This window comes from Phodopus roborovskii, unplaced genomic scaffold, assembly GCF_943737965.1.
Source record: "Phodopus roborovskii unplaced genomic scaffold, PHOROB, whole genome shotgun sequence".
In the NCBI taxonomy this organism is placed as follows: domain Eukaryota; kingdom Metazoa; phylum Chordata; class Mammalia; order Rodentia; family Cricetidae; genus Phodopus; species Phodopus roborovskii.
Genome location: NW_026126480.1, coordinates 2145252 through 2172485, shown reverse-complemented (window position 1 = coordinate 2172485; position 27234 = coordinate 2145252). Strand labels below are relative to the sequence as shown.

General features: G+C 37.8%; 1 protein-coding gene across 2 annotated transcripts; it reads left to right on the top strand.

Annotated features, from left to right (window-relative positions):
• The first annotated feature begins 376 nt into the window (after positions 1 to 376).
• On the top strand, positions 377 to 23596 carry Hikeshi (heat shock protein nuclear import factor hikeshi). Of its 2 annotated transcripts, none has more exons than XM_051192196.1 (5): positions 377 to 607; positions 5041 to 5278; positions 18829 to 18980; positions 22099 to 22217; positions 23280 to 23596. In XM_051192196.1, the coding sequence occupies exons 1-5, from the start codon at positions 578 to 580 to the stop codon at positions 23332 to 23334; spliced, it is 594 nt and encodes a 197-aa protein (XP_051048153.1). In that variant the 5' UTR covers positions 377 to 577; the 3' UTR covers positions 23335 to 23596. The 2 variants fall into 2 exon arrangements, with proteins under 2 accessions (XP_051048153.1, XP_051048154.1); XM_051192197.1 differs by having other exon boundaries at positions 378 to 539.
• The last annotated feature ends 3638 nt before the right edge of the window (positions 23597 to 27234 follow it).

Sequence of the window (27234 nt, the reverse complement as noted above, 5' to 3'; positions counted from 1 at the left end):
AATTGGATGACAAAATTCTCAACTTGGTCAAGTTTCAGGGCTGGTCATGCTGAACTTCAGTTTTCCTCACGTATTAAATGGAAATAATATTTACCCATATGGCTTTTGTAGGGAGGAGGCTGAGTGAAGTGATTCTGGTAAAGGCACTTTGTTACTCCTAAAATGTTACGCAAACCTCAGAAACATCTCCTTTCAGCATCACATTTAGAAATTTTGACTCACACAAGCACGGAAATCACGTACTTTCAAATTCTCCGGGCTCAGCTCTCCGAAGGTAGGCGCACAGCACTACGGGATTTGTAGTCTTGGTACGATGCCGGCTTCTCCTTACTCCCATAGAAGGAGGAAATGGGTGCAAGACCCGGAAGTATTCGTCCCTGAGAGGCGTGCAGGTTAGGGAGGGAGGTCAGAGGTCGCCAGACCAGAATGCGTTCCTGTGTTGCTATGTAGTGGAGGAGCACGTTCCGTCCTGCAAATTCTGGAAGGTTCTTGAGTTCAATTAGGATAGTGGATGCGGAATTCCCGGTCTTCGGCCTGAGGTGCCCGCTGGCCGAGCAGAGGCGCTGAGGGCGCTGCCATGTTTGGCTGCCTGGTGGCGGGGAGGCTGGTGAGGATGGCTCGGGTCGTGGCAGGAAGGGTCGGTGACCGAGAGCCGGGTGCCGGCACGGTGCACGGTGCCAGGAACGTGGGGAAACCCACTCATTGTCTTTTTTTTTTTCCGGGCCTGGGCGTGTGCTATGGGGAGTGGGACGTGTTTGAATGGTTGTCAGGATATTACTGCATATTATTGAGGGCACATTTGGTTCCATGACTTGGTCTGAGTGCTGGAATTATTCGTTCTTTCAGCGTTTATTTTTAGCATTTCGCCGTAACCGTGGTAACTCCTTTGCAGTTCAGGAACTGCACTCTATAGATAGTGTAAATACTCCCTTAAATTGATAATCCCACTTAGAAGTAAAGCTGAGATTTGTAATCGAAAGCTAAGTGTTTTTCAGGGACTTTTAATTGCCCGGGCAATAAGTTTCTGTTGGGTGTATTTGGAGGGACCCCTTTCTGAAGTTTACGGACCCAATTTAAAATTTTCCACCCCGTGTAAAATTATGCGTAAAATAACTGGAAGTTGACTAATAGATATGACTGAAATTTAAGTGCGAGCCATATCTGTAATAAGTAATGAAGGATTCAAGTGAAATGCTTTCTTGTTGGTCAAAAGAGATGCATTTGCTTTTCCAGAACGTTAGAATGAAATGAATGTCTGGAATTGTTGGGTGATAATTCAGAGTGAATCTTGCTTTCACTCTGTTTTCCCGTCTTGAGACTTTACCTTCAGAGCTCCGCTTCTTTGCTTTGTTTTCTCCCTGCTTTGTTAAATATTGCATCCTCTTTGTTAAATTGTGCCTCACACGTGGTAGGCAAAGCTCTCTACTGCTCTCAATCCGTTTTCACCAGCTTTTTGATAATGTGTTTTGTACAAGCGCTCTTAGGAAACCACGTGGTTAGCGTTCGAAAGCTTATTTTCTGTCTCTAGCTGATGGGAGGCCCCTGGGGAGGCGGGGTGGTGGTAACACTGGTATCTACTTTTGGAATGCCCCAGCTCTGGAGTTGGAAGATGAAAGGAACAATTTGAGATGAATGTGGGACTCAGATGCTTGTCATTAATAAAGTCCAGCCTGGTACTCCAGCTATTCAAAAGGCCAGGGAGGAGGGTCACAGTTACAAAACTATCTCAAAGAAAAAGGGTGTGTGTGTGTGTGGGGGGGGGGGAGATAGGAGTTCCAGGACAGCCAGGGTGACAGAGAAACCCTGTCTTAAAAAAAATCTGCACAAACACCTTTTTTGGTTTTTGTTTGTGTAGCTGTGGCTGACCTGGAGCTGACCCTGTAGACCAGGTTGGCCATGAACTCAGAGATCAGTCTGCCTCTTCCTCGAAAAGTGCTGGAGTTAAAGAAATGTGTCCCTACACCTGGCTCGAAAATTCTTGTTTAATAAGCCCAAGACTGGGTTCAAACCCTAGCACCATTCACCACAAAAACAAAACAACAAAAATTATGTTTTTACATAATTAAAAAAAAAAGCCTATGTAGAATCTGTGTCATGTGGACTAATCTGGAAGGGAGTTTAGAGTTATATTTGCTTTATTTGCCCAACATCAAATTTGTACCCAGTGGGTATTTCTTCGGATATTTTGGGAGGTGATATTTGTCTTTAAATTGTGTCATTAGACATAAATGAAAATGCAGGAGCAAATCTACTAACATCTCAGAATTTAGCTACATTCTTCTCTTGCCAGGAAATCCACCTATTGAAACTTACCAACCCAATTTCCAATTTTCATTATTTGAGTTTTTTCTTTTTCCTTTTTTTCTCAACAGGGTTTCTCTGTGTAGCCCCTCGATGTCCTGGAAGTTACTCTATAGCCTCAAACTCAGAGTTCCATCTCTCTTGGCTGGGATTAAAAGCCTTTGGCATCACAACCAGCCATGAGATTTTTTTTTCTTTAAAGAGAAAATTATCCCCCCCCCCCAAAAAAAAATAGAAACTTCTCTGACTCCATTTTTCATTTGTTTTAATTAAGGTGAGGTATTAATGTCTAGTTGGATATGGTGGGTCATCACTAATCATTCTAGCACCTGGGAGATAGAGACAGGAGACCAAGGAATTAGAGGTCTTACTCAAGGCCAACTTGGGTCACGTGCATAAAATCCTATCTTAGAAAGGGAGATTGGAATATGGGTACAAATTTATGGAGTGTCTCTTGCCTATGCAATAAAAGTTGAAACAAATACTTTGCCTTATGGTTATTTCAAGACCTGTGAATACCATAGTTTCTCATGCCTTTCAAGAAAAAACTTGGTGAAGTTGAATAGTACTATAGGAAGGTTTGGTGTTTTTTTTTTTTTTTTTTTTTTTTATTTTTTTTTAATGGTGGAAAATTTTAAGTTGGCTCAATAAATTTCATAAACATAAATCAGAGCTTGACCTTAAAACACTCAGGACTAGTTGTATAGTGACATACTTATAAACCTGACACCCCTCCCCATATCCCCCTTCCTCTTGGGAGGCAGAAGATTAGGATTGAAGGTTATCCTCTTTATATAATGAATTTGAGGCTGGTATGGCCTGTGAGATCCTGATAACTCAGCCTTGACATCTTGAGGTTTAGTTTAAGAACTTTATACTATTTTTATAGATGGAGTTAAGTAGTAATTTGGTTTTTAAGGTTTCTTGTATTGGTAGGACAGAATATTATAGAGAAGAAAAAGTAAGCATTTAAATAGCAACAAATACTGAACACCTTTAGTTGCATCAGATATTACGAATTCAATATTTGGGTCAGGAGAGTCATGGTAGAACAGGCCTTTAATCCTAGCACTGTGGCAGAGGCAGGCCTGGTGTACAGAGTAAGTCCCAGGGCAATTGGGTCTACCCAGAGAAAGCCTACCTCAATAAGTAAATTACCAAACAGAATAATTGTAATGATGCAGATTTGTTGTTTTGATGAATAGCAATTATAGTAAAAAAAAAAAAAAAACTAAAAAAAATCTCACTTATATAAGCTAAAAATACTTGAGTACTCTCAGAATTGCTGTTTCTTGTGATAATATGGATATAGCAATATTAGTATATAACAAAGAACTTTATGTACAATCCGCAGGATCTCATTTAGCCCAGGGTGGCTTCCAACTTGCTATATAGGCAAGGTTGGCCATGATCTCCTGATTTTCTCTTTCCCAGATGTATGTGCCACCAAACCTGGTTAATTACCAATTCTTGTTCTTCCCATAAACTAAGTTTTCTTTAGTTTGAAGGTTAAATGGTAAATGCTAATGTTTGCAACTACTTGAATAGCAGGATTATGTTCCTGAGAACCTTTTGATTTCTGTATTTTTTTTAAAATCATGCCATTATTTTGAGAGATATATATATATATATATATATATATTTGTGTTTAAAAACTTGTATTATTGATCCAGGAGTGATAATATACAACACAGTCGTAACACTTCAGGCTGAAGAGTTACTGTGGGTTCCAGGCTAGCAGGGGGGAGTGTGGGAGATTTACATAGTCAGTACTAGGCCAGCCAGGGTTACATAGCAAGATCCTGAATATCCTGTTTTCAACAAAAATTGTTGATTGATTAATATTCAACTCATGGCCCAATACCATTATACCTCATAGCTGAAGAAAAATATAACAATGCAATTTTTTCATGTAGGCATTTCATAGCCATCTTATAAGTAGAAATACTGGAAATGCTTTGTAAAGTACAACCATTTTAAGTATAAAAATCATAAAACAAAAGCACAAAGTGGAAAAACATGGCAGTAAATAGGTTGCCAAAAGGACATTTGTCACAACATGGGTATGGAAACAAGAAGGCAGTACATAGCCTTGTTCCATCTTAGCTGGAAATGTTTTTCATAAGGCAACTTAATGTATTTGGTTGCTGTTCTTCCTCTGAGAGTGTTGATGAATGGCTGGAGAAATCCTACAAGGCTTGGGTTACAAATAATTTTAGTGGCTGAATTGGTAATCTAGAATCTTAGTATACTGAGTACCCATTTTAATTACCTGACCCTCTGTCCTTAAGAATTGAGGATAAAACCTAGTGGTGTTAAATTGAACACACTTTTATTTTTACAAGGTTTTCACATTCGCATCTCATGTAAGCCAATCAGTCTCAAACTTGCTATATAGGTGAGAATGAATGACCTCTCAGGTCCTGGGATAACAGCATGTGCCACCAGGTGTTCAATCTCATAGTGTTCTTAAACCATAGTTATTGGTTTTGTAAGTAAAAATCCATTAGGGAGTTTCCAAGAGAATGTAGAAGTATTTTGAAAAGATTAAATGAGTATTTTAAGGCTAAGTATGTGGTTTTGGATTTTATTTTTTGACATATTTATGTGGTGGTTTTATAATTAGAAAGTTAGGACAACTAAGCTTAGTGACCTTGTGCAGGTGACAGTTTGCAGCAGTTTTAAAGGTTAGAGCAACTCATCACATTCTCAAACTAAGACTGGTTTCTTATTTTCTAGGTGCAAACAGCCGCACAGCAAGTGGCAGAGGATAAGTTTGTTTTTGACTTGCCTGACTATGAAAATATCAACCATGTTGTGGTTTTTATGCTGGGAACAATCCCGTTTCCTGAGGGGATGGGAGGATCTGTCTACTTTTCCTATCCTGATTCAAATGGAGTGCCAGTATGGCAGCTCCTGGGATTTGTCACGAATGGGAAGCCAAGTGCCATCTTCAAAATATCAGGTCTTAAATCTGGTAAGAGTAATATTCTAATAGTGTCATAGTTAAGCTTTCTCCTAACTAGCATAACACAAAATATAGCTTTTAAGGTTCCTCCATATTTTTCTAAGTAACAGGTAGTCTATACCATTCTTTTTCTAGATGATACAGAAACATTTCATGTAGGAAGTGAAAGCTTCTTGGGCACCCCCCCCCCCTTCTTGTCCTTTGGCCCTGAGGGAAACCACTCTTTTGACTTTTCTGAGTTCCTGAATAAAGAAAGGTAGTCAGCCTCCCACCCCCACATTTTGCTGTGCATGTCTGTTTTAAATATAAATAGATAAAAATACAATTGTATAGAAAATAAAATGGGAATTCTTCCTTCATTAAAAATTGAATTCTTATGGCTCAGTTGGTAGTGCCTGACCACAAGCATGTAAAAAGTCAGACATGGTGGTAGATGCTTATAATCCCAGCACTAGGGAGGCAGAGACAGGTGTACCCTGGGGCCACCCAGCCTAGTCAAACTGGCAAAAACAAATTGGACAGATTCAAGGAATAACTCTGAAGATTACCTCTGGCCTCTATAGACATGTGTACATGTGCACTCACACACGTACTTGAACATGTACACCTGAATGCATTCATACTTGTGTATACACATACCTGTATATGTGATTATGTACACCCACATGTCCACACATGTGAGCATGCATGTACAGTAGTTTTTAGCTTTTTCTCTAGCATTCTTGTTTTGGTTCTGTTAACAATGAGGAGATATAATCTTCCTTTAACATTTTGAAGTAGTTTTTGAAGAAATGTGAAAATGAGCTTTGATTGGATACCACTTGCTCCTGCTGAAGTTTTGTCTAAATGCAGGTGTGTAAAACCTCTTCAATGTATTTCTTATAGAAATTACATATAGAGGCCAAGTGAAAGCTGACTTAGGCAGCATAGATAACATGAACATGTTTATATACTTAATAGGTGCCTCCTCTGCGAGTTTAAAAACAAGTTCTTGTCTGTAATAATGGCTGGGTGGTTAAGAGCACTGACTGCTCTTCCAAAGGACCTGGGTTCTATTCCCAGCACCCACATGGCAGCTAACAACTGTCTTATTACTCCAGTTCCAAGGGATCTAACATTCTCTACAGACATACATGTAGGCAAAACATCAATACATATAAAATAAAACAAAAAATAAATGTAGCTGTGAGTGTTTGTAAAAAAGTACTGGGGAGCATGAGGTAGTGAGCTCCAGTGGTTGGGGGAGTTCCCTGGAGGAGATAGAATTATTGCTCTTGGGAAGAGATTGTCAGACCTGAGACCTATTGGCATTCTTTTCTAAGAACAGGTACAATTTTTAGGTGAAGGGGTAAGTCAGAATTTGAGAATGTGCTATGTTCAGAATGGCACAAAGCAAAGAGTGTGTATGGCAAGAATAGGTGTGAATCATAACTTGAGTGGATACTATTAGTATAGGTCAGCAGTTTGTAATGTGCTTGAAGGACAGACTTGTTTGATGTTTTCCAGAGTTTGTGTACTAGAAATGCATACAGAATTAACTTGAGACAATTGAATTTCTAAATAGACATACTGTGTCTCAGTTGAGTAATTAAGATACTTACATCTATATAGGAGGCAAGGAATGTATATCTTAGTGGTCAGAGCTCTTGCGTCCCATGTACAAGGCTCTGGGTTCAAGGCCAAGGACCACAATGTTGACCTGCCCCACAGAGGCCATCACTTAACACCACATCACTTACCTGGAGTTAAGACTTGTGCAACTGCGTACTTGTCCTGTGGATAGGCTTACCTCACCTTGTGATGAGAACTCTGTACTTGTGTCCATACTCTACCTCTTTCCACTGCATATTCTTTCATTTCTTGTTCTTTTTTTGGCCACTTTGTCACCTTCTCAAGATTTCTGAAGTTCTTCCTTTTTCTTGGTGACAGGGTCTGTCTGTTCTTGTTTACTCATTCACTGTCTGGTGCTGCTGTCTCACCCTGTAGACCCTGCTTCTCCTTTGTATCTGTTCTCTGTATCTCCTTCCCAATGTAGGCAACTACTGACCTATTTTCTGAAATCATAAAATAAGTTGTATTTTCTAGAATTATGTAAATAATGTCATGTAGTGTGTGCTTTTTCAGGAGGTGGCTTCTTTAGTTGAGCACAACTAATTTTGGAATCTTCTATATTATTGTGTATATCACTAGTTCATTCCTCTTGTTATTGTTGAATTACAAGCTCTTTTAATAGAATTTCATGCCATACAAAGCTTAAGTGTGACACCTTCCTCCTACGAACCATTGAATTATTTGTATGTTATTGTTTTTTAAAGCACACATTAATGTAAACTGATTACCCTGACAGTGCATTCTATTGATGTTGAACACATACATATTGCCATTTGTTTGTTTGTTTGTTTATTTTTTACTATGTAGCCTGGTTAGCCTGGAACTGACTATGTAGAACAGATTGGCTTTGAACTCACTGCTGAGAATAAAGGTGTGTGGCATCATGTCAGGCTGTTCATTGTTCCCTATGAGCATTAGGGCTATTTCTAGATAATTGATTGCATCATAAAATAAAGCTGCTCAATAGATAAAGGCACTTGTCATCAACCCTGATGGTCTGAATTCAAGTTCTAGGACTGACTCCTGCAAGTTGTTCTCTGACCTCTGACCTTAATACCTATACTGTAGTATAAATAAAAAATAAAATTTTCTATAAATGTGTATATGAACTTTTGTAAGGCATTTACTTCTTTTGGGAAAGCACCGAGGAGTAGAAGATCCAGTACTGGATACCTTATTGTTGAAGAAACTACTCTACATTCTTTCCAGCCCTTGTATGATCTGTCTTTACCATGCTAATATTTTAGAAGTAGTACCTTACTGTGTTTTTAATGAACATTTTCATAATGTCTAATGCTACTAAGAAATCTTTCTTTTTTTCTTTTTTCCAAAGACAGGGTTTCTCTGTGTAGCCTTAGCTGTCTCGGAAACTAGGTTTGTAGACCAGGCTGGCCTCTGCCTCTTGAGTGCTGGGATTAAAGGCATGCACCCCTACCTGGCTCTTTCATGAGCTCAGCTCCTTAGATCCCCCTTCCCTGCTTCCTTCTTTTTCCTTTTCTCCTCAGTCAGGAGAACTTGGCATATAGTTTAGGAACTTTTTGAACTTGAGATTTCAATATATCAGCCTCCCAGGTGCAGATTATAGGAGTCTGCTACTTCAGGAAATTAGAGCTTTGAGAGTTCTCAGAATGGTATGAAAATACCCTTTTCTCCATCTTTGATTACTTTTTCACTTTGTGGTATGTTTATTTAATAGGAGTTTACCCTTTTGGTATAGTCTCTATGGATTATGTTTTTTATTTGTGTCCAGTACAAAGTATGTTTTGAAAACCTTTTTTTTTTTTTTTAATTCTTGGTAAATAGATGTCTAGTAGTTACAGTACGTTTAAAAGACAATCAAGAGCAAATTAGTCTGTCATTGAGCATGTTCACTTGATACATATTTGAGATTTTTCCTGCTTTTTGTTTTAAAGTAATATATAAACATACATTAGTATTTATTAACTTAAATTTTAATGTACTTGTATGTGTATAGGTATAAAGGTGCAGAGGTCAGAGGGCAACTTTTGGGATTTGGCTTCTTCATTATGTGGATACAGTTTATGGAACTTGGGTTGTTATCCTGACAGCAGGAATCTTTACCTATTGAGCCATCTTACTGGACTGTATTTATTTAGTTAAAAAATACAGAAATAATAATGAAAATAATTTTTCTTTTCTAGATAGGGTTTCTCTACATAACAGGTCTGGCTGTCCTGGAACTTGCTCTGTAGACCAGGCTGTCTTCGAACTCACAGAAGTCCACCTGTGTCAGTTGAGGTTGAAGGCATGCACCATCACTGCTCTGCTGGAAATAGATATATCATAGTGTTTTGTTGTTTTTTTTTTTTGTTTGTTTGTTTTTGTTTTTTTTTTAAATAGAACTTTAGTTAGAAAATGATGGAAAGATCAGGTGTATTTGTAGAAATAAGCAGTATAGGAGGAGGAATAATGGATTGGGGAACAAGGATGCCTGGCTTATAATGGGTTTCACTGTCCCTTTTCTATGGGAACAGGGAACAGTGAAAGTGCTCTCTCTTGTCCATTTTGCCTTGTTTTTAGCCACATTCCCTTTTCCTCTTGTGATATCTGAGAAGATCAGAACTAGAAAATGAATATATGCTATTAAAGGGACTATTGAATTGGCTTATACAATGGGGCTAGGAGGTTCAGCAGTGGCTGTCTTCAGGCTGGAGAGTTCAAGAACCTGGCAGCTTCTCAGGTCGTGGGGCTGGATGTCTCAGCAGTTCTGAAATGCTCAAAATCTGGAGGGTTTGGAGACTGCTCTTCTTCAGTCTCACTGGAAGACTGAGGAAGCTGGGTTCTGGTGGCACTGAAAGTGGCTGTGAGAGCCGATGGCAGGCAAACAGCATGCTTGTTCCTCATCATAACCAGGCCCATGAGTTTGTCCCTGGGGTGTCATTACTTAGAGTACTGTCAAAGGGAGGCACTCAAGAATCAGGAACGCAGGCACTTTTTTATTCATTCTTACTGGTTTATTTTCATTCAGTCTGAGAAAATTTAGTAAAAACATGAGCTAATCTACTTCAATCACTGTAATTGAAATTTTAGGAATTAATGATATAATGTCCTCATTTTCTCTTTTTGAAGTTAGATTGAAATTGTCTGAAATTAGTTCAGTGTGTTGGCTTATACTTTTAATGCCAGCACTCAGAGACAGGCCAGTTAGGGCTCCTTAATGACACCTTTAGAATTTAATGAGTAATGTTTGATCATTATTTTCATTTTGATAATTAACAGATTCTTTTATTCTGTTACTTTAAAAAATAGTTTCTCCATATTTCTATTTTAACATATTTCTATTTTAGTCACTAAAAAGAAATTAAGTAATATTTGTAATGCATTATTAGAAACAATTCAAGCAGCTTAAATATTTAGAGACCTTGTCCGTTTTAACATTGAATGATAAAGTTAGATTTATTTTATTTTATGTGCATAGGTGTTTGCCTGAATGTATGTAAGGGTGTCAGATTCCCTGAAACTGGAGTTACAGATAGTTGAGATGTGGGTGATGAGAATTGAACCAGGGTCCTTTGGAAGCAGTCAGTGCTCTTAACTGCTGAGCCATCTCTCTAGTCTAAGTATTAGAATTCTTAAATTTCTGTATGCTAGATAGTCTCACAGGAAATATAGTGTTAAAATCTAAAGGTTCACAGGTTTGTGATAGATTCCTGTTTTGCAACCTTTGAGATACTTCTTCAAGCCCACAGTCTTCCTTTGATAAGGTGGAGCAAAGCTAACCATGAGCATCCAAACTGGAAGAGACTTGCTGTTAGCTTCAGGCACTGTGGCTGAAATTATTCTTACAACCACCAGCTCTCTAATACGGTATTTAGGTCAGTTCAGGGTTAGTATTTATGTGCTTTACTTTAACATTTTTATTTTTACTTTTCTCCTGTCTTTCACATTTTTTGTTTTTAAATTTTTCTACAACATTCCATGAATTAATACTATGGAAGTAAATTTCTATACATGTTGACAGCTATGAAGTGAAATTTGGTAGCTTTTATAATATCTTCAGTTTTCCTTGCTTATTAGTTTATTTAGTAAAATTTTGAATATAATGACAAATTGAGGGCAAAAATAATTTTGAATTAAAAATATTTGTTTAAATTCTCACTGTTTTTATACTAAAGTTTAACACTGGTGTTTTTGTTTTGTTTTGTGTTTTGAGACAATCTCTCTACATACCTTTGGCTTACATAGTCTTAGAACTTACTATGTAGACCAGGTTGACCTTGAACTCACAGAGACCCTCCTGCCTCTGCCTTTCTGGTATTAAAGGCATGTGCTACCATGCCTGATCATCACTGCTGTTCTTGATAGGCATCAAGACATCAGGCAGTGTGAAGCCAGGTGCTCTGTTAAGATATTCTGCCTGTTTTCTCCAAAGCTTAAAATTTCACATTTTTTCAGAGTCACATAACATAAGCAGAAGCCGGGCATTGGTGGTGCATGCCTTTAGTCCCAGCACTCATGAGGCAGAGGCAGGCGGATCTTTGTGAGTTCGAGGCCAGCCTGTTCTTCAGAGCTAGTTCTAGGACAGGCTCCAAAGCAATACAAAGAAACTGTACTTCAAAAAAAAAAAAAAAAAAAAAAAAAAAAAAAAAAAAAAAACCATAAACAGAAAGGCTATTTACTTACTTTTGTTTTGACTTAATTTGGCCTACCACAGCATTTTATTTCCAGGGTGCAGGGTGTCCTGAGGATTTTCTTAATGGGCTACATTTTTAATTTCCTCAAGTCCTTTTACTGGCCATAGCCTGGTGTTGTGTAGCTATCTCATTGACATAAAAGGTACTCTATGAACCCAAAATCCATTTCCATATATACCAACAGTGATGATTACTTTTTTCACTTGTTTCTTTAAATGCCATATCTGAGTCTAAAAGTAATATCTGTCCTTTGTGGTATTAATTTTAAGAATCTTCAGGAAACTTGATACTGCTTTCAGCATTCAGAGTCAACTGAAAACTGATTCAGGTTGAACATCTGGTAAAACCAGTAACAGCTGTGAATAATGTTAAATTTTGGGTTGTGATAAATCAGGAGTATGAGTATGATATTTTTTAAGTTATGAATTAAAATCTTGATTCTGAATTTAGAAGTAGAAAGCAGTTTCTCTTGCCAAAGATAAGTACTCAGAGAAAAAAATATATCAATATGTATGTTTACTCATATTTATGTGAGTTTGTCCTTCAAAGATAAATGTTTGCAGAGTTCATATACTATCTAAAGAGTTTGTTGAAGCCACATGCACGTACCCGTTCATACACACAAAGTTCAATTTCAAACCTTCCTTTTCTCTGTAGGTTAACTATTTGTAAAGTGTTTCAAGAGACAAGGAGGAAATAGCGCAATGCCTCAGTCAGGGAGCATTCCAGTGACATCTGCAGTGGAGAATTATATGGAGAATGGGAAACAGAAGAGACCAAGATTGGAAGAGCAGGTGGGGGAGTAGGACCTTAGGTCAGATATGAAAACACTTACATAGATTGACAAAGTTTTCATTGTGTTTGCAGCACTTTTTTGTTGTTGTTGTTGTTACATGGTTAATTTTATTTTTTGGTGTATGTATATATCCACATATGAGTGATTTTTGTTTTTTGTTTTTTCTTTTTGAGCAAAACTAAGATCTGGACACATGTAATATACTTGACTTGGATTCATTTGAATGTCTGCTTAATTACTCTTTTTTTTTTAAAATTTAGTTAAATTAGAAACAATCTTGTTTTACATGTCAATCCCAGTACCCTCTTCCTCTCTCCTCCCCTGTCTCCGACAAGTCCCCTATCCCATCCCCTTTCTATTCCCCAGGGAGGGTGAGGCCTTCCATGGGGATCTTCAAAGTCTGCCATATTATTTGGAGCAGCGCCTAGGCCTTCCCCCATGTGTCTAGGCTGAGAGATTATTCCTCTGTGTGGAATGGGCTCCCAAAGTCCATTCATACACTAGAATAAATACTGATCCCTTACCAGAGGCCCCATAGACTACCCAGGCCTCTTAACCTACGCACACGTTCAGGGGGTCTGGGTCAGTCCTATGCTGGTTTCCCAGCTATCAGGCTAAGGTGCATGAGCTCCTCCTTGTTCAGGTCAGCTGTTCTGTGGGTTTCTCCAGCCTGACCCCTTTGCTCATCACTCCTCCCGCTGTGTAACTGGATTCCAGGAGTTCGGCTCAGTGCTTAGCTGTGGGTGTCTGCTTCTGCTTCCATCAGCTACTAGATGAAGGCTCTAGGATAGCATATAAGGTAGTCATCAGTCTCATTATAGAGGAAGGGCATTAAAGAATGCCTGTTCACTATTGCTTAGATTCTTAGTTGGGGTCATCCTTGTAGAGCTCTGGACATTTCCCTAGTGCCAGATTTCTCTTTAAACCTATACTGGCTCCCTCTATTATGGTATCTCTTTTCTTGCTCTCTATTCTTCCCCTGACTTAATCTTCCTGTTCCTCATGTACTCTTTCCCCCTCCTCTTCTCTCCTTCTCTTTCTCCTAACTGCCTCCACCCCAATCTTCCCAATTTGCTCAGGAGATCTTGTCCCTTTCCATTCTCTGGGGCACCATGCATGTCTCTCTTAGGGTCCTTCTTGTATCCTACTTTCACTGGCAGTGTAGGCTGGTGATCCTTTGCTCTATGTCTAAAATCCATATATGAGTGAATACATACCATGTTCCTCTTTTTGTGACTGGGTTACCTCACGATGATTTCTTCTAGTTCCATCCATTTATTTGCAGCACTTTTAATATGTGATTATACTTAATAAAATAATAAGAAATAGTTGTTCAAATTGCCTGTGGCATAAGAGAAAATAAATATGAATAATTACTATAGTAGGATTTTATGAACTATAAATGTTGTTATTAGAAGGATTATATTTTGTGTTCCAGGCCTTCAGAGTAAACTAGGTACCTTGAGGTTGAGTTTCCTTTATACTGTTTTGACTAAATGATGGTGAGATACTATTAGTTTGAAATTCAAGTTTTTAAAATATCAGTTCTAGAGGCTCAGTGGTTAAGGGCACCTGGGGTCAGTTCCCAGCACCCACTGGCAGTTCCCAGTTTGTCTTTATCTCTAGTTCTAGAGGAAGTGATGCTCTGCTCTGGTCTCCATGGGCTCTTTGCATGCATATGGTAGACCTATATGCAGGTACTCACACATACACATATAAATAAATCTTTAAAAACCTCATTTATAATTTTTTTATATTAGGGATGTTTGTGTGTGTATGAAAGGGAGAGATGAATGTGAGACTAGCTCTTATCCCTAATGAGTTACATTCCTAATCCTGCATCAGATTTAAGACTATTTTGAATACAGAAATTAATAGAGATTATAAGAATTGTACAGAGATTCCTTATACTTTCCCCACATTATCATTTTTGCCATATTTGTCATTATCTATGTACAAACAGATTGCATATATTTGTGTGTGTGTGTGTGTGTGTGTGTGTGTGTGTGTGTGAGAGAGAGAGAGAGAGAGAGAGAGAGAGATATGCATGTGCGTGTGTGCCATGCTACATATGTTGAAGCTGGGTACTGCCTCTCTCCTTCCACCATGGAGATCCCAGGTATTGAACTCAGTTTGTCAGATTTGGAATCAAGTGCATTTATGTGCTGAGCAAATTCACTGGCCTTACACACATTTGCTTTCTTCTGGAAGTTTTGAGAATATGTTGTATTTACTATTTCTTGCTCCTCCTGAATATAAGCAGGTCCATGGCATAATATTGCCGTTAGAAACATAGTATAACCAAGTTCAACATTAATGCAAACATAGTACTCACACCTAATTTGCAGTCTGTGTTAGTTTAGTCATTTGTCCCCAAAATGCCTATTGTACCTGTTCCATTGGCTTTCATCTAAGACCCAAGAAAGATCATACATTGCATATGTGTTACACCTCTAGTCTCTGATCTGGTACAATTGCTTAATTTCCCTTTGTCTTTTCATAGCAGTTAGATTAAAATACCTATGAAAAAGACTGAAAATGTTTATAAATCTTCATTTGACTTTTCTTTCTCCTCCCTCCTCCCCTTTCTTTTTTTCCTTTCAGTTCTTTGAGACCTGGTCTTCTTATGTAGCTCTGGCTGGCTTGGAGCTCCCTTTGTAGCTCTGGCTGGTCTGTAGCTCACAGATTCATCTGCCTCTGCCTAGTGCTAGGATTAAAGGTATATGCCACTACACCTGGCCCTGATTGCTTCTTTATATAATTCTGCTCTTCTTTTTGGGCTTGGTGCTATATTTTAACAACTATTCTTAGCTTTTCCCATATGTGGTTGGTGTAAATGATCTCTTGTCAGTTCAGTTGTCAGAAGGACACTTACACAAACTATAGCTTTGTTTTAAAATTGGGTTGAGTTTGTCAAGAAGGGACAGAAGCCAACTCAAGATGCCACTATTAGTCTGTGTTCAGGGGTTGGGGGGTAAGTAGTAGGGCTGGTGAATTGGAATGGAACCTTGTGCCCTCCCACAGTTTCCCACTCATGCCACTGAGTGGTTTCATTATGAGTAAGGCTTAAAAAAAATGACTTAGAGTGCTTACCAAACAATATGATAGAAATGGGTGGAATAATGACCTGGAATGGGCTGTGACTTTGGAGTTGGGCTTCTCTGTTTTATTCCTGGTGCTCGTTACTGGTTGTGCATTCTTTTTATTTATTTATTTATTTTGCCATAGGCTTTGTTTTTGTCCCCTCCCCTTGTGTGTGTGTGTGTGTGTGTGTGTGAGAGAAAGAGAGAGAGAGAGAGAGGGAGAGAGAGAGAGAGAGAGTATATGTATACACACAAGTGAATATATGTATGGGGCATGTGTGCACTTGCCTGGGCTCATATTGGGAGGCCAGAGTAGGACTTGTGCTTTTCGCTCTCTGCCTTATTCTTGAAGGCAGGGTCTCTTACCAAACTTGGAACACTACCTGCTAGAGAGCTCCAGAGATCTGTATGTTGTACCCCATAACCCCATGTTGTGGTTATTAGGTACATACAGCCTTAGGTCTAGTTCAGATCTTTCCTCTCTGAGCCATGTCTCCAGTTTCATGGTTTTTGTTGGTTATTTGGTTTTGGTTTTGAGAGATGGTCTTTTGTAGCACAGGGTAGCCTCAAACTCCCTATTTGCTAAAGATGGACTTAAACTTAAAAACCATCCTACATCTAGGAATACAAGTGCATACTACCATGCCCAAGTGCCAAGGGGTCTTGTTATGCTGCCCAAACTGGTCTCAAATCTCAAGGCTCAAGGAATCTTCCTGCCTCAATCAACCACACAAGTAAATGGGACTGGTGGCATGTGCCACCACAACACCTAATTCTAGGTGTGTGCTTTTGACCAAGATGTTTTAACCATAGAGGAGAACTCACATAAAATGGAAATAATAGCTACAATGCAAGTTGTTTTGCAAGCATTAAATGTAAGATATAAGATAAGGAAAATACATTAGACATAAGATGTAAAATGACACAGTTGGTTTTCAGTAAATTGTTTTATTCTTACAGAGTTGTAAAATGCCAGTGCTAGATGAGGTATTAGAAATCACCAGATTAACTGAAAATGGTAATATCCCCTCATCTCCTTAATCTCAGCATATTGATGGGAGAGAGAGGATGATCAAGAGTTCAAGGCCAGCCTGGGCTACATGAAATGCTGTCTCCAAAAACAAAACCAGAAATCACCCAGATAATGAAACTTGTTCAGAATAGTTAAGTGACAGTATTGCCTCAGTTAAGAGTTTAAGCTTGTTGAGAGTAGGAACTATTAATATCTCTTAACTTGGTAGAGTTTAGCTATTTCTGTATATTGTAAATATGTAAATTCAGGTATGTTAAAAATATCAAAATGCAGATATGTTAAAACATCGAATATATTACTATGTAAGTTAATGTATTTTCTGACAATAAAGTTTTAAAATATAATTTTTGAAACTGTTAGTGAAAAATGTGTGTTCATGCTTGTTTTTCCTATTAATAATCAAAACAGATTTTAAATATATATTTTATATATTAATGTGTAAAAGATATATATTGTATGTTAATATATAATATATACATTTGATTTCTAATCTTTCTGTTCAGTACTGAGAATGCTGTTAAGATGTTTTCATGTAACTTTGTAGCATACATTGTCATATTCAGATGTTACTGTGTGGCAACTACTTTCCTTTACCATAAGAATTTTCAGTTCTTTGGCTGCTATGTGCACATACAATTCAATATCTGAAAATGGTGGACTTGTAGCTTTTTAGTTTTTCTCTTGAGCACTTAATTAGATGAATTATATTTCATGATTTTATTCTTTTATAGGCATCTTTCAAAGAATGGAGGGAACTTTTACATATACAACCTTGGGTGTTGCTCCTAGGAGATGTCCACTTTGGTTTTTGAGACAGGGTCTTCCACTGGGACCTGGGTCTTGCCAAGTAGGGTAGGTTGTTTGGCCAGTGCTGGGATTACAGGTGTGAACTACCATATGTGGCTTTTTATGTGCATGCTAGGGATTAAATTCAGGTACTCATGGTTATTAGGCAAGCAATTTCCCAACTGAGCCATCTCTTCAACCCCTTATATACATTTTGAATAGAGTAGAAGCTTATTTTTATCTTGCAATTATAGAAGTCCAGTGGGTCATTTTAAAAATCTAAGCTGTATTTGAGGCTGTGTTTACTATACCAGTATCTCATACACTGTGGCATTCACTCAAGAAATCATTTTACTTTCAACTCATCACTTATTTTTTTAACAATGCTAAAAAGGGTTAATATGTAATAAGAAAGATGGAAGAATGATGGAATTGCTCATGGCAGAGGTTAACTAGCTTCTCTGTAAAGGGTCACATAGTAAATATTTTAGTCTTTCTAGACCACAGGTGGTCTCTATGGCATATTTCTCTTTAAACAACTTTAAACAAATATTTAAGCTGTATTCTTAGGTCCCAGTTCATACAAAATGGAATGTGAGCCAGATTTGCATTATACTGACATGTAATCTTCATAGAGCAACTTTCTGATATGTAATTTATCTTTCTTTTCTTTCTTTCTCTCTCTCTCTCTTTTTTTTTTTTATTTTTTTTATTTTTGAGACAAAGTCTCTCTATGTAGTCCTGGCTGTCCTGGAACTCAGTATATAGGCTAGGTTGGCCTCAAACTCATAGAGATCCATACCTCTTTACCCAGTATGCTGGGATTATAGGCATGTGCTACTATGCCCTGTTGCAGTTATGCCATCTTTAAAGGAAATATAAAAGGAGACTGGAGACATGACATAATCTTCATGACTGCTTTTGATTAAACAGAATTTAGAATTCATACTTTTCAGACTGTTCATAATGGTAAAAAGAAAAATAGATGGGAAGTTTCATAGCTAGACAAAGGCAAGGGCAGATAAAAGAGAAATACATTCTAGAATGAGAGTGAAGTTGCTATGTTAGCAAAAATCTTAGATCCTGAGTCTTTAGATGACCATCCCCTCAAATGAGTTTCCCCAAGTAAGTATCAACCTCTGAACTGTTTTTAAGGACCAAAAGGAAGTATGGTGTTTTACCAGTCATTTAAAAAGAACTTAGCACACCTGTTACAGGACCTGTTAGAGATCTGGTTTATGAGACTTTTTTCCTTTGGTGTGTGCTGATGAGAGCTATAAGGTGCATATATTGATTCTGTGTTGTTGGATGACTTCCTGGGGAGACTTGAGTTAGAGAAAGCAGGGTGTTCATATCAAAGGACAGCTGGCATGAATTTCCTTTCAGATGAGTGTTATCAGTAGAGTTATGAACTGGACCTGAAGTGGGCATCAGGCCTTCAAGTCCAAAGCAGCTGTCATAGATAGCAGAACAGGGACATCCCTTAGTTATGAAAATCATAAAGAAAAGCTTAATACTTTTTAATGTGTTAAATTAGGGAGAGAGTTCTCAATCAAGATAGTTTGAAATTTGTAGCACCTATAAATTTCTTTCAGGAGAAGGAAGCCAACACCCGTTTGGAGCCATGAATATTGCACGAACTCCATCTGTTGCTCAGATTGGCATTTCGGTGGAATTGTTGGACAGTCTGGCTCAGCAGACTCCTGTGGGCAATGCTGCTGTGTCCTCGGTTGACTCATTCACGCAGGTAATGCATACATATTTCATCCCTTTTTCTGCCCTCTCCCCCATTATGGTATGTGACAAAATTGTATATCTTTAGATGTTTAAGATAATGCTTTGATATATATACTTTGTGAAGTAACTAAAGCTAGGTAACATGTCTGTGTTGTTGCATTCTTCCTTGTATAAGCATACTTAAGAGCTGATGTCTTAGATTTCAATTATATTTTCAATGTATAATCTTCTGTTGTACATGAACTTTGTACACAGGGTCTGGAGAGATGGCTCAGTGGTTATCCTTAGCACCCACATGGCAGCTCACAACTGTCTGTAACTCAAGTTCCAGGGGATCTGGCATCCTCACATGGACATCTATACAGGCAGGCAAAACACCAATGCACATAAAATAAATAATTATTTTTATGAAAACAAACTTTGTATGCTTTGACCAACACCTCCCTGTGTCCCCTAACCCTTGACAGCCACCATTCTCCTGTCTGAGAATGCTTTTAAATAAAGCACTTGTAATTTCATTGTACATTTTATTATGAAATATTTTAAGAATATAAAGTACAGAGAATAAGTTATGTATTCCACAGATTTGTATTATGTGCTTACTCAGTGTCAAGCATTTTTAAGTACAATAGATACAAAGAGGTAGACAAAATAAATACCTGTCTTTGTAGACATTCTCTCATTTTACTCCTTCCCTTGTCTCTTGTCTTGCATACATTTTTGTTTCCAGTTCTAATTTGTGCTCAGAGTCTGCAAGTATAAATCAGACCACTTTGACATTCTTCTGGAACCATTCTTCAAAGTCTTTGCTCTTTTTAGAAAAATTTTTTTTCCTATGGTGATTTGAGTCTTTTATGTAATCTGTTTGGGTTGTTTTCTAGAAGTACCTTTATTACTCTTCTGTGCTGAATTTATTTTTATTCATATTTATTTATTTATTTATTTATTTATTTATTTATTTTTGGGGTGTTGTTTTTTTTTATCTCCCCCCAGGAAATTGTTGTTTAAATAAATTAGATCCCACCAGACTAATAACACCTTTGTCCTGTATTATGTCACATATACTCAAGTATATTTTGACTCTTTTCCTCCAGGTAGTTTAGTTGTCTGCTTCTTTGCAGAAATTTTTACTTTCTTTCTTTTTTGTTGTTGTTGTTGTTTTTAGATAAGATCTCACTATGTAGTCCTGGCTGGCCTCGAACTCACAGATCAGTTTGGCTTTGAACCACAGTTATCCACTTCCCGTGCTTCCCGTGGTGGGATTAAAGTTGTAAGCTGCCACTGACCAGCTGCTAGTAAAGTGTTAATGTCTAATAGTCCAAGTTCCTTCTCATCATCAGATAGGACTAGGTATTGTTACTAATCATTTTAATTACCTTGTTGAGTTCCAGACAGTGTCACCTTGTCACACTGTGAAAAACTTCATTAGAATTTTATTGACAGTAGCTTTGAACTTATGCATTTAATTTTGGGGAGACTTGGTTACCCTACTTTACACATTGTCTGCCAGTCTGTGTCAGAAAAGAGAAGTCCTGTTGCTGGTGTGGAGGGTTGATGTGAACTTTGTTTCTTTCTTTTTTATTTCTGTTTGTTTTTTGAGACAATGTTTTTGAGCCTTGGCTGTCCTAGAACTTATACCTAAGGTTGGCCTCAAACTCTAGATCCTTTTCCCTCTGCCTCCAAAATGCTAGGATTAAAGGCGTGTGCCACCACCACAGCAAGAAAATTTTGTTTCTAATAGTAATCTTTTGGTTAGTGACCTTACTAATTCTTTTTTAAAATATTTTTTAAAATTTATTTTTTTTTACATTCCAACCCTAGTTCCCCCTCCCTCCTCTCCTCCTGCCCCTCACCCTACCTCCCATCTGCTCCTCGAAGAGGGTAGGGCCTCCCCTAGGAAGTCTACTAAGTCTATCACTAATTCTTGATATTAATAATACCTTAATGGTAGATCTGTCTCATGAAATGAACAGATTTTAAAACCCCAGTAAGATAATTCCTCTTGTGAAAAAGATACATTAGGAACATTTTTGAGAAAGTAATGCTGGGAAGATCATTTGTTTTAAATATATTATTGTGTGTGTGTGCGTGCATGCATGCCATGGTGATTGTGGAAGTCAGAAGACAACTTTGAGTTGGTTCTCTCCATCCACTCTGGGTTCCTGGGTTAGAACTTAGGCCATCAGGCTTACATGGCACCTTACTTTACCCTCTGAGCCAGCTCTGTGGCCTGGAAGACTTTTGAGTGAGCCCAAAGTAGTATACCTTTAATTTCTTTACTTTTAGGTTCATTACCTTTAAGACCACTTGGTTTTTATGAAGAATTAATGAGTTTACTTCTCATTTATACTACGGACACTTGCAGGATATCAGCAGATTTGATCATTTTAGGGTCAGTGAACAGAGACAGATTAACAAGTAGAAGAAATGGAATAATACTGTCACCATCCTGCTTTCTTACAGTAATGGTATGGTATCCAGTAGCTTTTCTTTTTTTGTTATTTTTTTCAGACAGGGTTTCTCTGTGTAGCCCTGGCTGTCTTGGAACTCACCCTGTAGACCAGACTGGCCTTGAATTTAGGAGATCTACCTGCCTCTGCCTCCTGACAGCTGGGATTAAAGGCATGCATTGTCACAGTTTGGCTGTAGTTTTTCTAATGATAGTTAAGCTTTTATATTTCTGTTAAGATAGACCTTATATGAGAAAATCTGGTGACTGGAGGAGAGATGTGTTAGAGGGGTACACAGACACTGAGATGAAAAAGTTCGAAGGGAGACTTTCCCTTTACTCCTGCAGACCAGTATCATCTTATGACTACCCTAAACTTCCCTCACTAGACTGTCTTAGATCTTATTCAATTATGTAATCTATTGTTAATACAGAGACTCTGTCTGTCTAGTGCTGGCTGCCCCAAAACTATGTAGATCAAGCTGGCCTGGAATGACAGAAATTTGCCTGTCACTGCCTCTTGAGTGCTTGTATTAAAAGTGTGTGCCACCACACCCAGCTGTCTTAGAACTTATATTTCTTACAACCAAGTTAATACAGAAATATTTTTAAATAAAAATATTAAAGTCTAACCTAAATATTTAATGTGATTCACTAATATCAATCATTAACTTTTCAGTTCACACAGAAGATGTTGGACAACTTCTACAATTTTGCTTCATCATTTGCTCTCTCTCAGGCCCAGATGACACCAAATCCATCTGAAATGTTCATTCCAGCAAATGTGGTTCTGAAATGGTATGAGACAATGTCAATCTCTAGAATCAAGGCTTTAGTAACTAGGTATTTCATCTTTGAGAAGTAAACATAGTCTTTTATCGTGGATACCAACATATGTGTATGTTCTGTAGTCTTCAGATCTGGAATACTTCATACCTTAAATATCCTATTTCACAGTATCCATTAGGAATTCATAAAGACAGGGAAAGATAATTGTCTCTGTTTTATAGATCACTATTAGGCATGAGACATTGTGTATATGTTGAGTTAGAAATACTATCTTGATATTAGGATGGTAGGTCAAAGCATTTTCTCTCTGGGGCTGGAGAGCTGACCCAGTGGTTAAAAACACTGGCTGCTCCTAAAGAGAACCAGGGTTTACTTCCCAGCACCCACAACTGATTACAACTCCAGTTCCGAAAGGAGCTGATGTCCTCTTCTGGCCTCAGCAGATATCATGCACACACGGTATGCATACATGTGTGCAGGCAGAATGCTCTTACAAGTGAAATAAGTATAATTCAAAAATATTAACAAGCAAAATTTAAAGTCAGCACACCAGGCAGGCATTATGTGACTTGCAGTGCACCTTGAACATATGACTATTAAATATTTTTCTCTGACTTCCTATATTTTGTAGGGATTTCTTTTCACTTTGAGTGTCCCAGTGTGGAGCTGTTTAGGAAGCTTTGTAGGAGGTGGTAGTTTGCTGTTACAATGGGCCCCAGAATAAAATGGGTTTGTTTTTGGTCCCAGTACTGCTATGGCTTTGAGCAAATCCTTTTCAGGGATCCGCAGTCTCTGCAGTGATTCCTTTCCTTGACTTTCTAACTAACATGGGATCTGTCTGATTGCAGAAGTTGAGGTGATTGCTACTCTCTTCAAGAGCTGTCAATCCCATATCACCTTAGGTCACTGCTCTTGCTCTTTATAAGTGATGACTTCCAGGGTTCCTTTCTACCTTTTTTTCTCATAGTTTTTCTGAAGTGACATAAAAATGGTTTTTAATAAAAGTTTTTTGGTAAGTTATGAAATTGTGGTTGATATTGTTCTTACATAAATCTGAATTTTCTTTTCTAGGTATGAAAACTTTCAAAGACGACTAGCACAGAACCCTCTCTTTTGGAAAACATAATTTGAATAAAATAATTTGTCATGTCATTTGAAAGCATGAAGTCAAAGGGGTCATGAAGCCTACCTTTCAAAACTGCTTAGTGACTATGAAACTTACACGAAACCCTTATAAATATTAGAAACATTGAACAAGGAAAATGTTCAATATTAATTACCCTTTCCCTTATAAGTGTGAAATACTTCTCGGAGGCAAACATTTTGTATCGGCTGTCATTCATTTCTTAAAATAAATCCTACTCACAGTAGTAGTATTTGAAATACCATTGCATGTGTAACTTTTTTGTTCATTCTCAAAGTCCTTTGCTAGTGTAGTTAACATTGTTTGATTTATTTTAAGGGTCTCATGTGGCCCAGGACAGCCGGTAGCTAAGTTGATTACATGCTTGATCCATCATGCCCTGCTTAGCATAGTTAACTTTATGTCAACTATTTCCTAATTGGGGAACTTTAGAAAAACATATCAGATATCTGTTTTGAGACAGGAAAATTGTCTCCAGAGCATTTTTCTTTTCTTTCCTCCCTCCACCCCTGGGGTATATGGATGTGTGTTGGTTTTGAGACAGTCTCATGTGGCCCAGCATAGTCTCAAAACTCCCTCTGTAGCTAAGAATGTCCTTGAGCTCCTGATGCCCAGCCCCTGCCTCTGGAGTGCTGGTATTACAGGGATATACCACCACATTTGATTTCAGGGAGTATTTCTTAAGATTAGCAAATTTGTTGTTTTTCAATCTAGAAAGGTTGGTTGTCAGTTTTTATATCTGCAGATTGATGTACATTTTTTATTTAATAAAATTTCTATGTTTATTACCAGTGAACTTTTATTGAACATTGTTAACATTAGAAGGCAATTGTGTATGGAATGTAGGACTCAGTACCTTTGCATATGAAGACAGGACTTTTTGTCTCACTTAAAAAGGACTCATACTGGTGAAACACATCGGCTGAAGACCACCAAGATCTCATCTGTAATCAAAGCTGAATGTATTAGCTTACTCAATGAAGAATCTTGTATAGCAGAGGAGCCACAGGTTACCTATATAGGAAAGGAGCCTAATAGTTTTGGAGCCTTGAGTTAATTTTGTGCTCCTTTGGCAGATAATTCTAAGGTACTGGAAAAGAGCTCACTGATGATACAGTGTTTGTCTTTAAAAGGTAAAAGATTAAGTGATCTGTATTAACAGTGTCTTTAAAAACACAAACCTGTGCAGAGCTATTTGTGAGATCACTTTGTAGTCTTTTGTTGAGACAGGGATCTAGTTTAGCTGTATCCCAACCTGCCCTTTGGTAATTTCTTGCATTGTCAGAGTTTGGTATGACTCTGCATATGGTATGACTTGTTTTCAGTTCTCTGACCTTTAGCCAGAAGCCTAGGTTACTGGGTTATGATTGTGTGTAGTGATTATGCTGAATCCTTCTTGTTAATAATAAATGATTGTTATTCAGTCAGGTACTTTGACAGTAGCTGTACAACAACTACTTGACAAAAAGCACCAACTGATTTTAATATAATTGACAGAATGATTATTCTACCAGTATATATGTGACCAGGATCCTAGATTATCAAACCCAAGCTACAAAACAATGACCCAAAGCTCAAATAACTCTATTCTAGTCATTTAGCAATTTGTTTTACCTAGATAAAATCTGTTCTGGGGCTGGAGAGATGTTTTAGTGGTTAAGAGCACTTGATGCTCTTTCAGAGGACCCAGTTCCTAGCACTCACATAGTCACACACATATTTAACTCCGGTTCCAGGAGGTCTGATACCTTTTGTTCCCCTAGGATACCAGACATGCATGTTGTGTATAGGCATAATGTGTAGGTAAAACATACACATAAAATTGAAATAATTTTTTCCCTTAAATCTGTTCTGCCTAATCAATGATTGGGGGGGTACAAGTCATCTAACACAGACTTTTCCTTAGTTTAGTAAGTTTAGTTTAGTAAGAGGACATTAAAGCCTGCAGTTGTCTATGACAGTCCTGGGTCAATATAATTAGACTAGTTTGTTTGGCTTCCAGAGCAGATGGTGAGAATTAAATTTTGGATGACCTTTTCTATTTGAGTTATTTTTGTTCTTGCAATAGCATGAACAAAGCCAGTTAGTTTTCATTTCCAAGAGTTCTTAGATGTAGCATATACTCCTGGTATGTTTCCCCAGGGAAACAGGAAAGAGAAGAAAGTTAATTATCTGAATAATTAAAAAAAAAAAAAAAAAATATATATATATATATATATATATATATATACATACACAAGAATGATTTTTGTGTAGGATGCATGTATAAGCCTAGTATTTCCTAATAGTACAGAAAATAATGGGAACATTATCATTTATTTTTGGTTGTTTAGTCTATGTACTTCTTTAGAGTAGTTCAGTCTGACTAAGGATGTACCTAGGAGAAATAAAAGTAGTGGGCTGGAGAAATGGCTAAGTCCTAAAAACTCAGATGGTCCTTGTGAAGGACTCAAGTTCAATTCCCAACTGCCATATTGGGTGGCTTACTATTGCCTATAGCTTCAGGGAACCTGACTATTATGGCCACTGTAAGTATATGCAAATACCTAGACACAAACACATAATTAAAAATAATAAATTTTTTTTTTTAAGAAAAACATGCTTATAAAAAGTAGAACATAGCCTAAGAAAGTGGGAACAACCTAGTTGTCCATCACCGAGACTGGGTATAGTGCTATGTTCCCACAATGGCACATTTTATTTGTAGACATGGCTAGAAAATATGGTAAGTGAAGGAAGTCAATACTAAAAGACCACACACTGATTTAATTTGCATAAAATGCCTAGAAAGGGTGAATCTGGAGACAAAAACCTTAGTGGCTGCTTAGGGCTGTTGTGGGTCAGGAGATAGAATTATCTTACTCAATATGAGGCTTCTTTGGGAAGGGTGAACATACTGCAGAATAAAAAAGATAAAAGTTACAAAACAAAAGGACGTTTGTTCTAAAGTTACATTGTGCTGCTGCTGGCACAGCTTTGGGTAAACTAAAAACACTATACCCTTTAAATGGTGACTTGTGTATGTGGATTGTATCTAAAAGCTTTTCTTTTTTAATCTAAGGCAGCTGCTGAAGTAAATATGTACATAAAAGTCATGGAAAAATACAGAATCTATAGAAATAAAAGAATTCTTGATGATTTTAACGTTTTTTTTTTTTTTTTTTCTTCTTCTTCTCAAAGTGTTGCAAGTACAAGAAAACACAAAGGAACAAGTAGACTACTAGAGACAGGAACCCAGAACCAGTGTTTACAGGGTCTTAAGTATTCTCCAGTAGCCTGTGTAGTGCTGTGGGACCATTGGGAAGTGGAGCCTAGTATAAGGCCTTAGAGTCATTTGGGGCATAACCTTGAAGTGGGACTCTATTCTCTTCCTACCTCTCTTTGCTACCTGACTGCCATGAGGTGGACAGACTTTTCACCATGTGTGTGTATGATGATACATCCTTCGGGCCTCAGAGCAGCAAGGCCAAGCCACTGTATACTAATGCCCTAAAACTGTGATCCAAAATAATCTTCCTCCTTTTAAGTTGATTGCTTTGTACCAGTGGCAGAAGTTAACAACCTTGTTCTAGGTCCATGTGTGAGACCTGTTCATAGAGTGTCTGTGTCAGCTATGAGCATACAGAAAACACCATTTATGTCTCATTGTTTAAAATGACTAGCAAAAAAATTTTAAATACCCATTTTTTTTTCCCCCTCTCATTTTTTTTGAGACAGGGTTTCTCTGTTTCTCTGTATTGCTTTGGAGCCTGTCCTGGAACTAGGATTAGGCTGGCCTCGAACTCACAGAGATCCACCTGCCTCTGCCTCCCCGAATGCAGAGACTAACGACATGCACCACCTACACCCAGCTAAGACAGGGTTTCTCTATATAACAGCTCT

What these genes read in the sequence shown, in the direction of transcription:
- Hikeshi (XM_051192196.1), top strand. Translation starts at nt 578, where the DNA reads ATGTTTGGCTGCCTGGTGGCGGGGAGGCTG. An exon ending in GCCTGGTGGCGGGGAGGCTG is followed by an intron (nt 608 to 5,040) that starts GTGAGGATGGCT and finishes CTTATTTTCTAG; the next exon opens with GTGCAAACAGCCGCACAGCA. An exon ending in CGGTTGACTCATTCACGCAG is followed by an intron (nt 18,981 to 22,098) that starts GTAATGCATACA and finishes TTAACTTTTCAG; the next exon opens with TTCACACAGAAGATGTTGGA.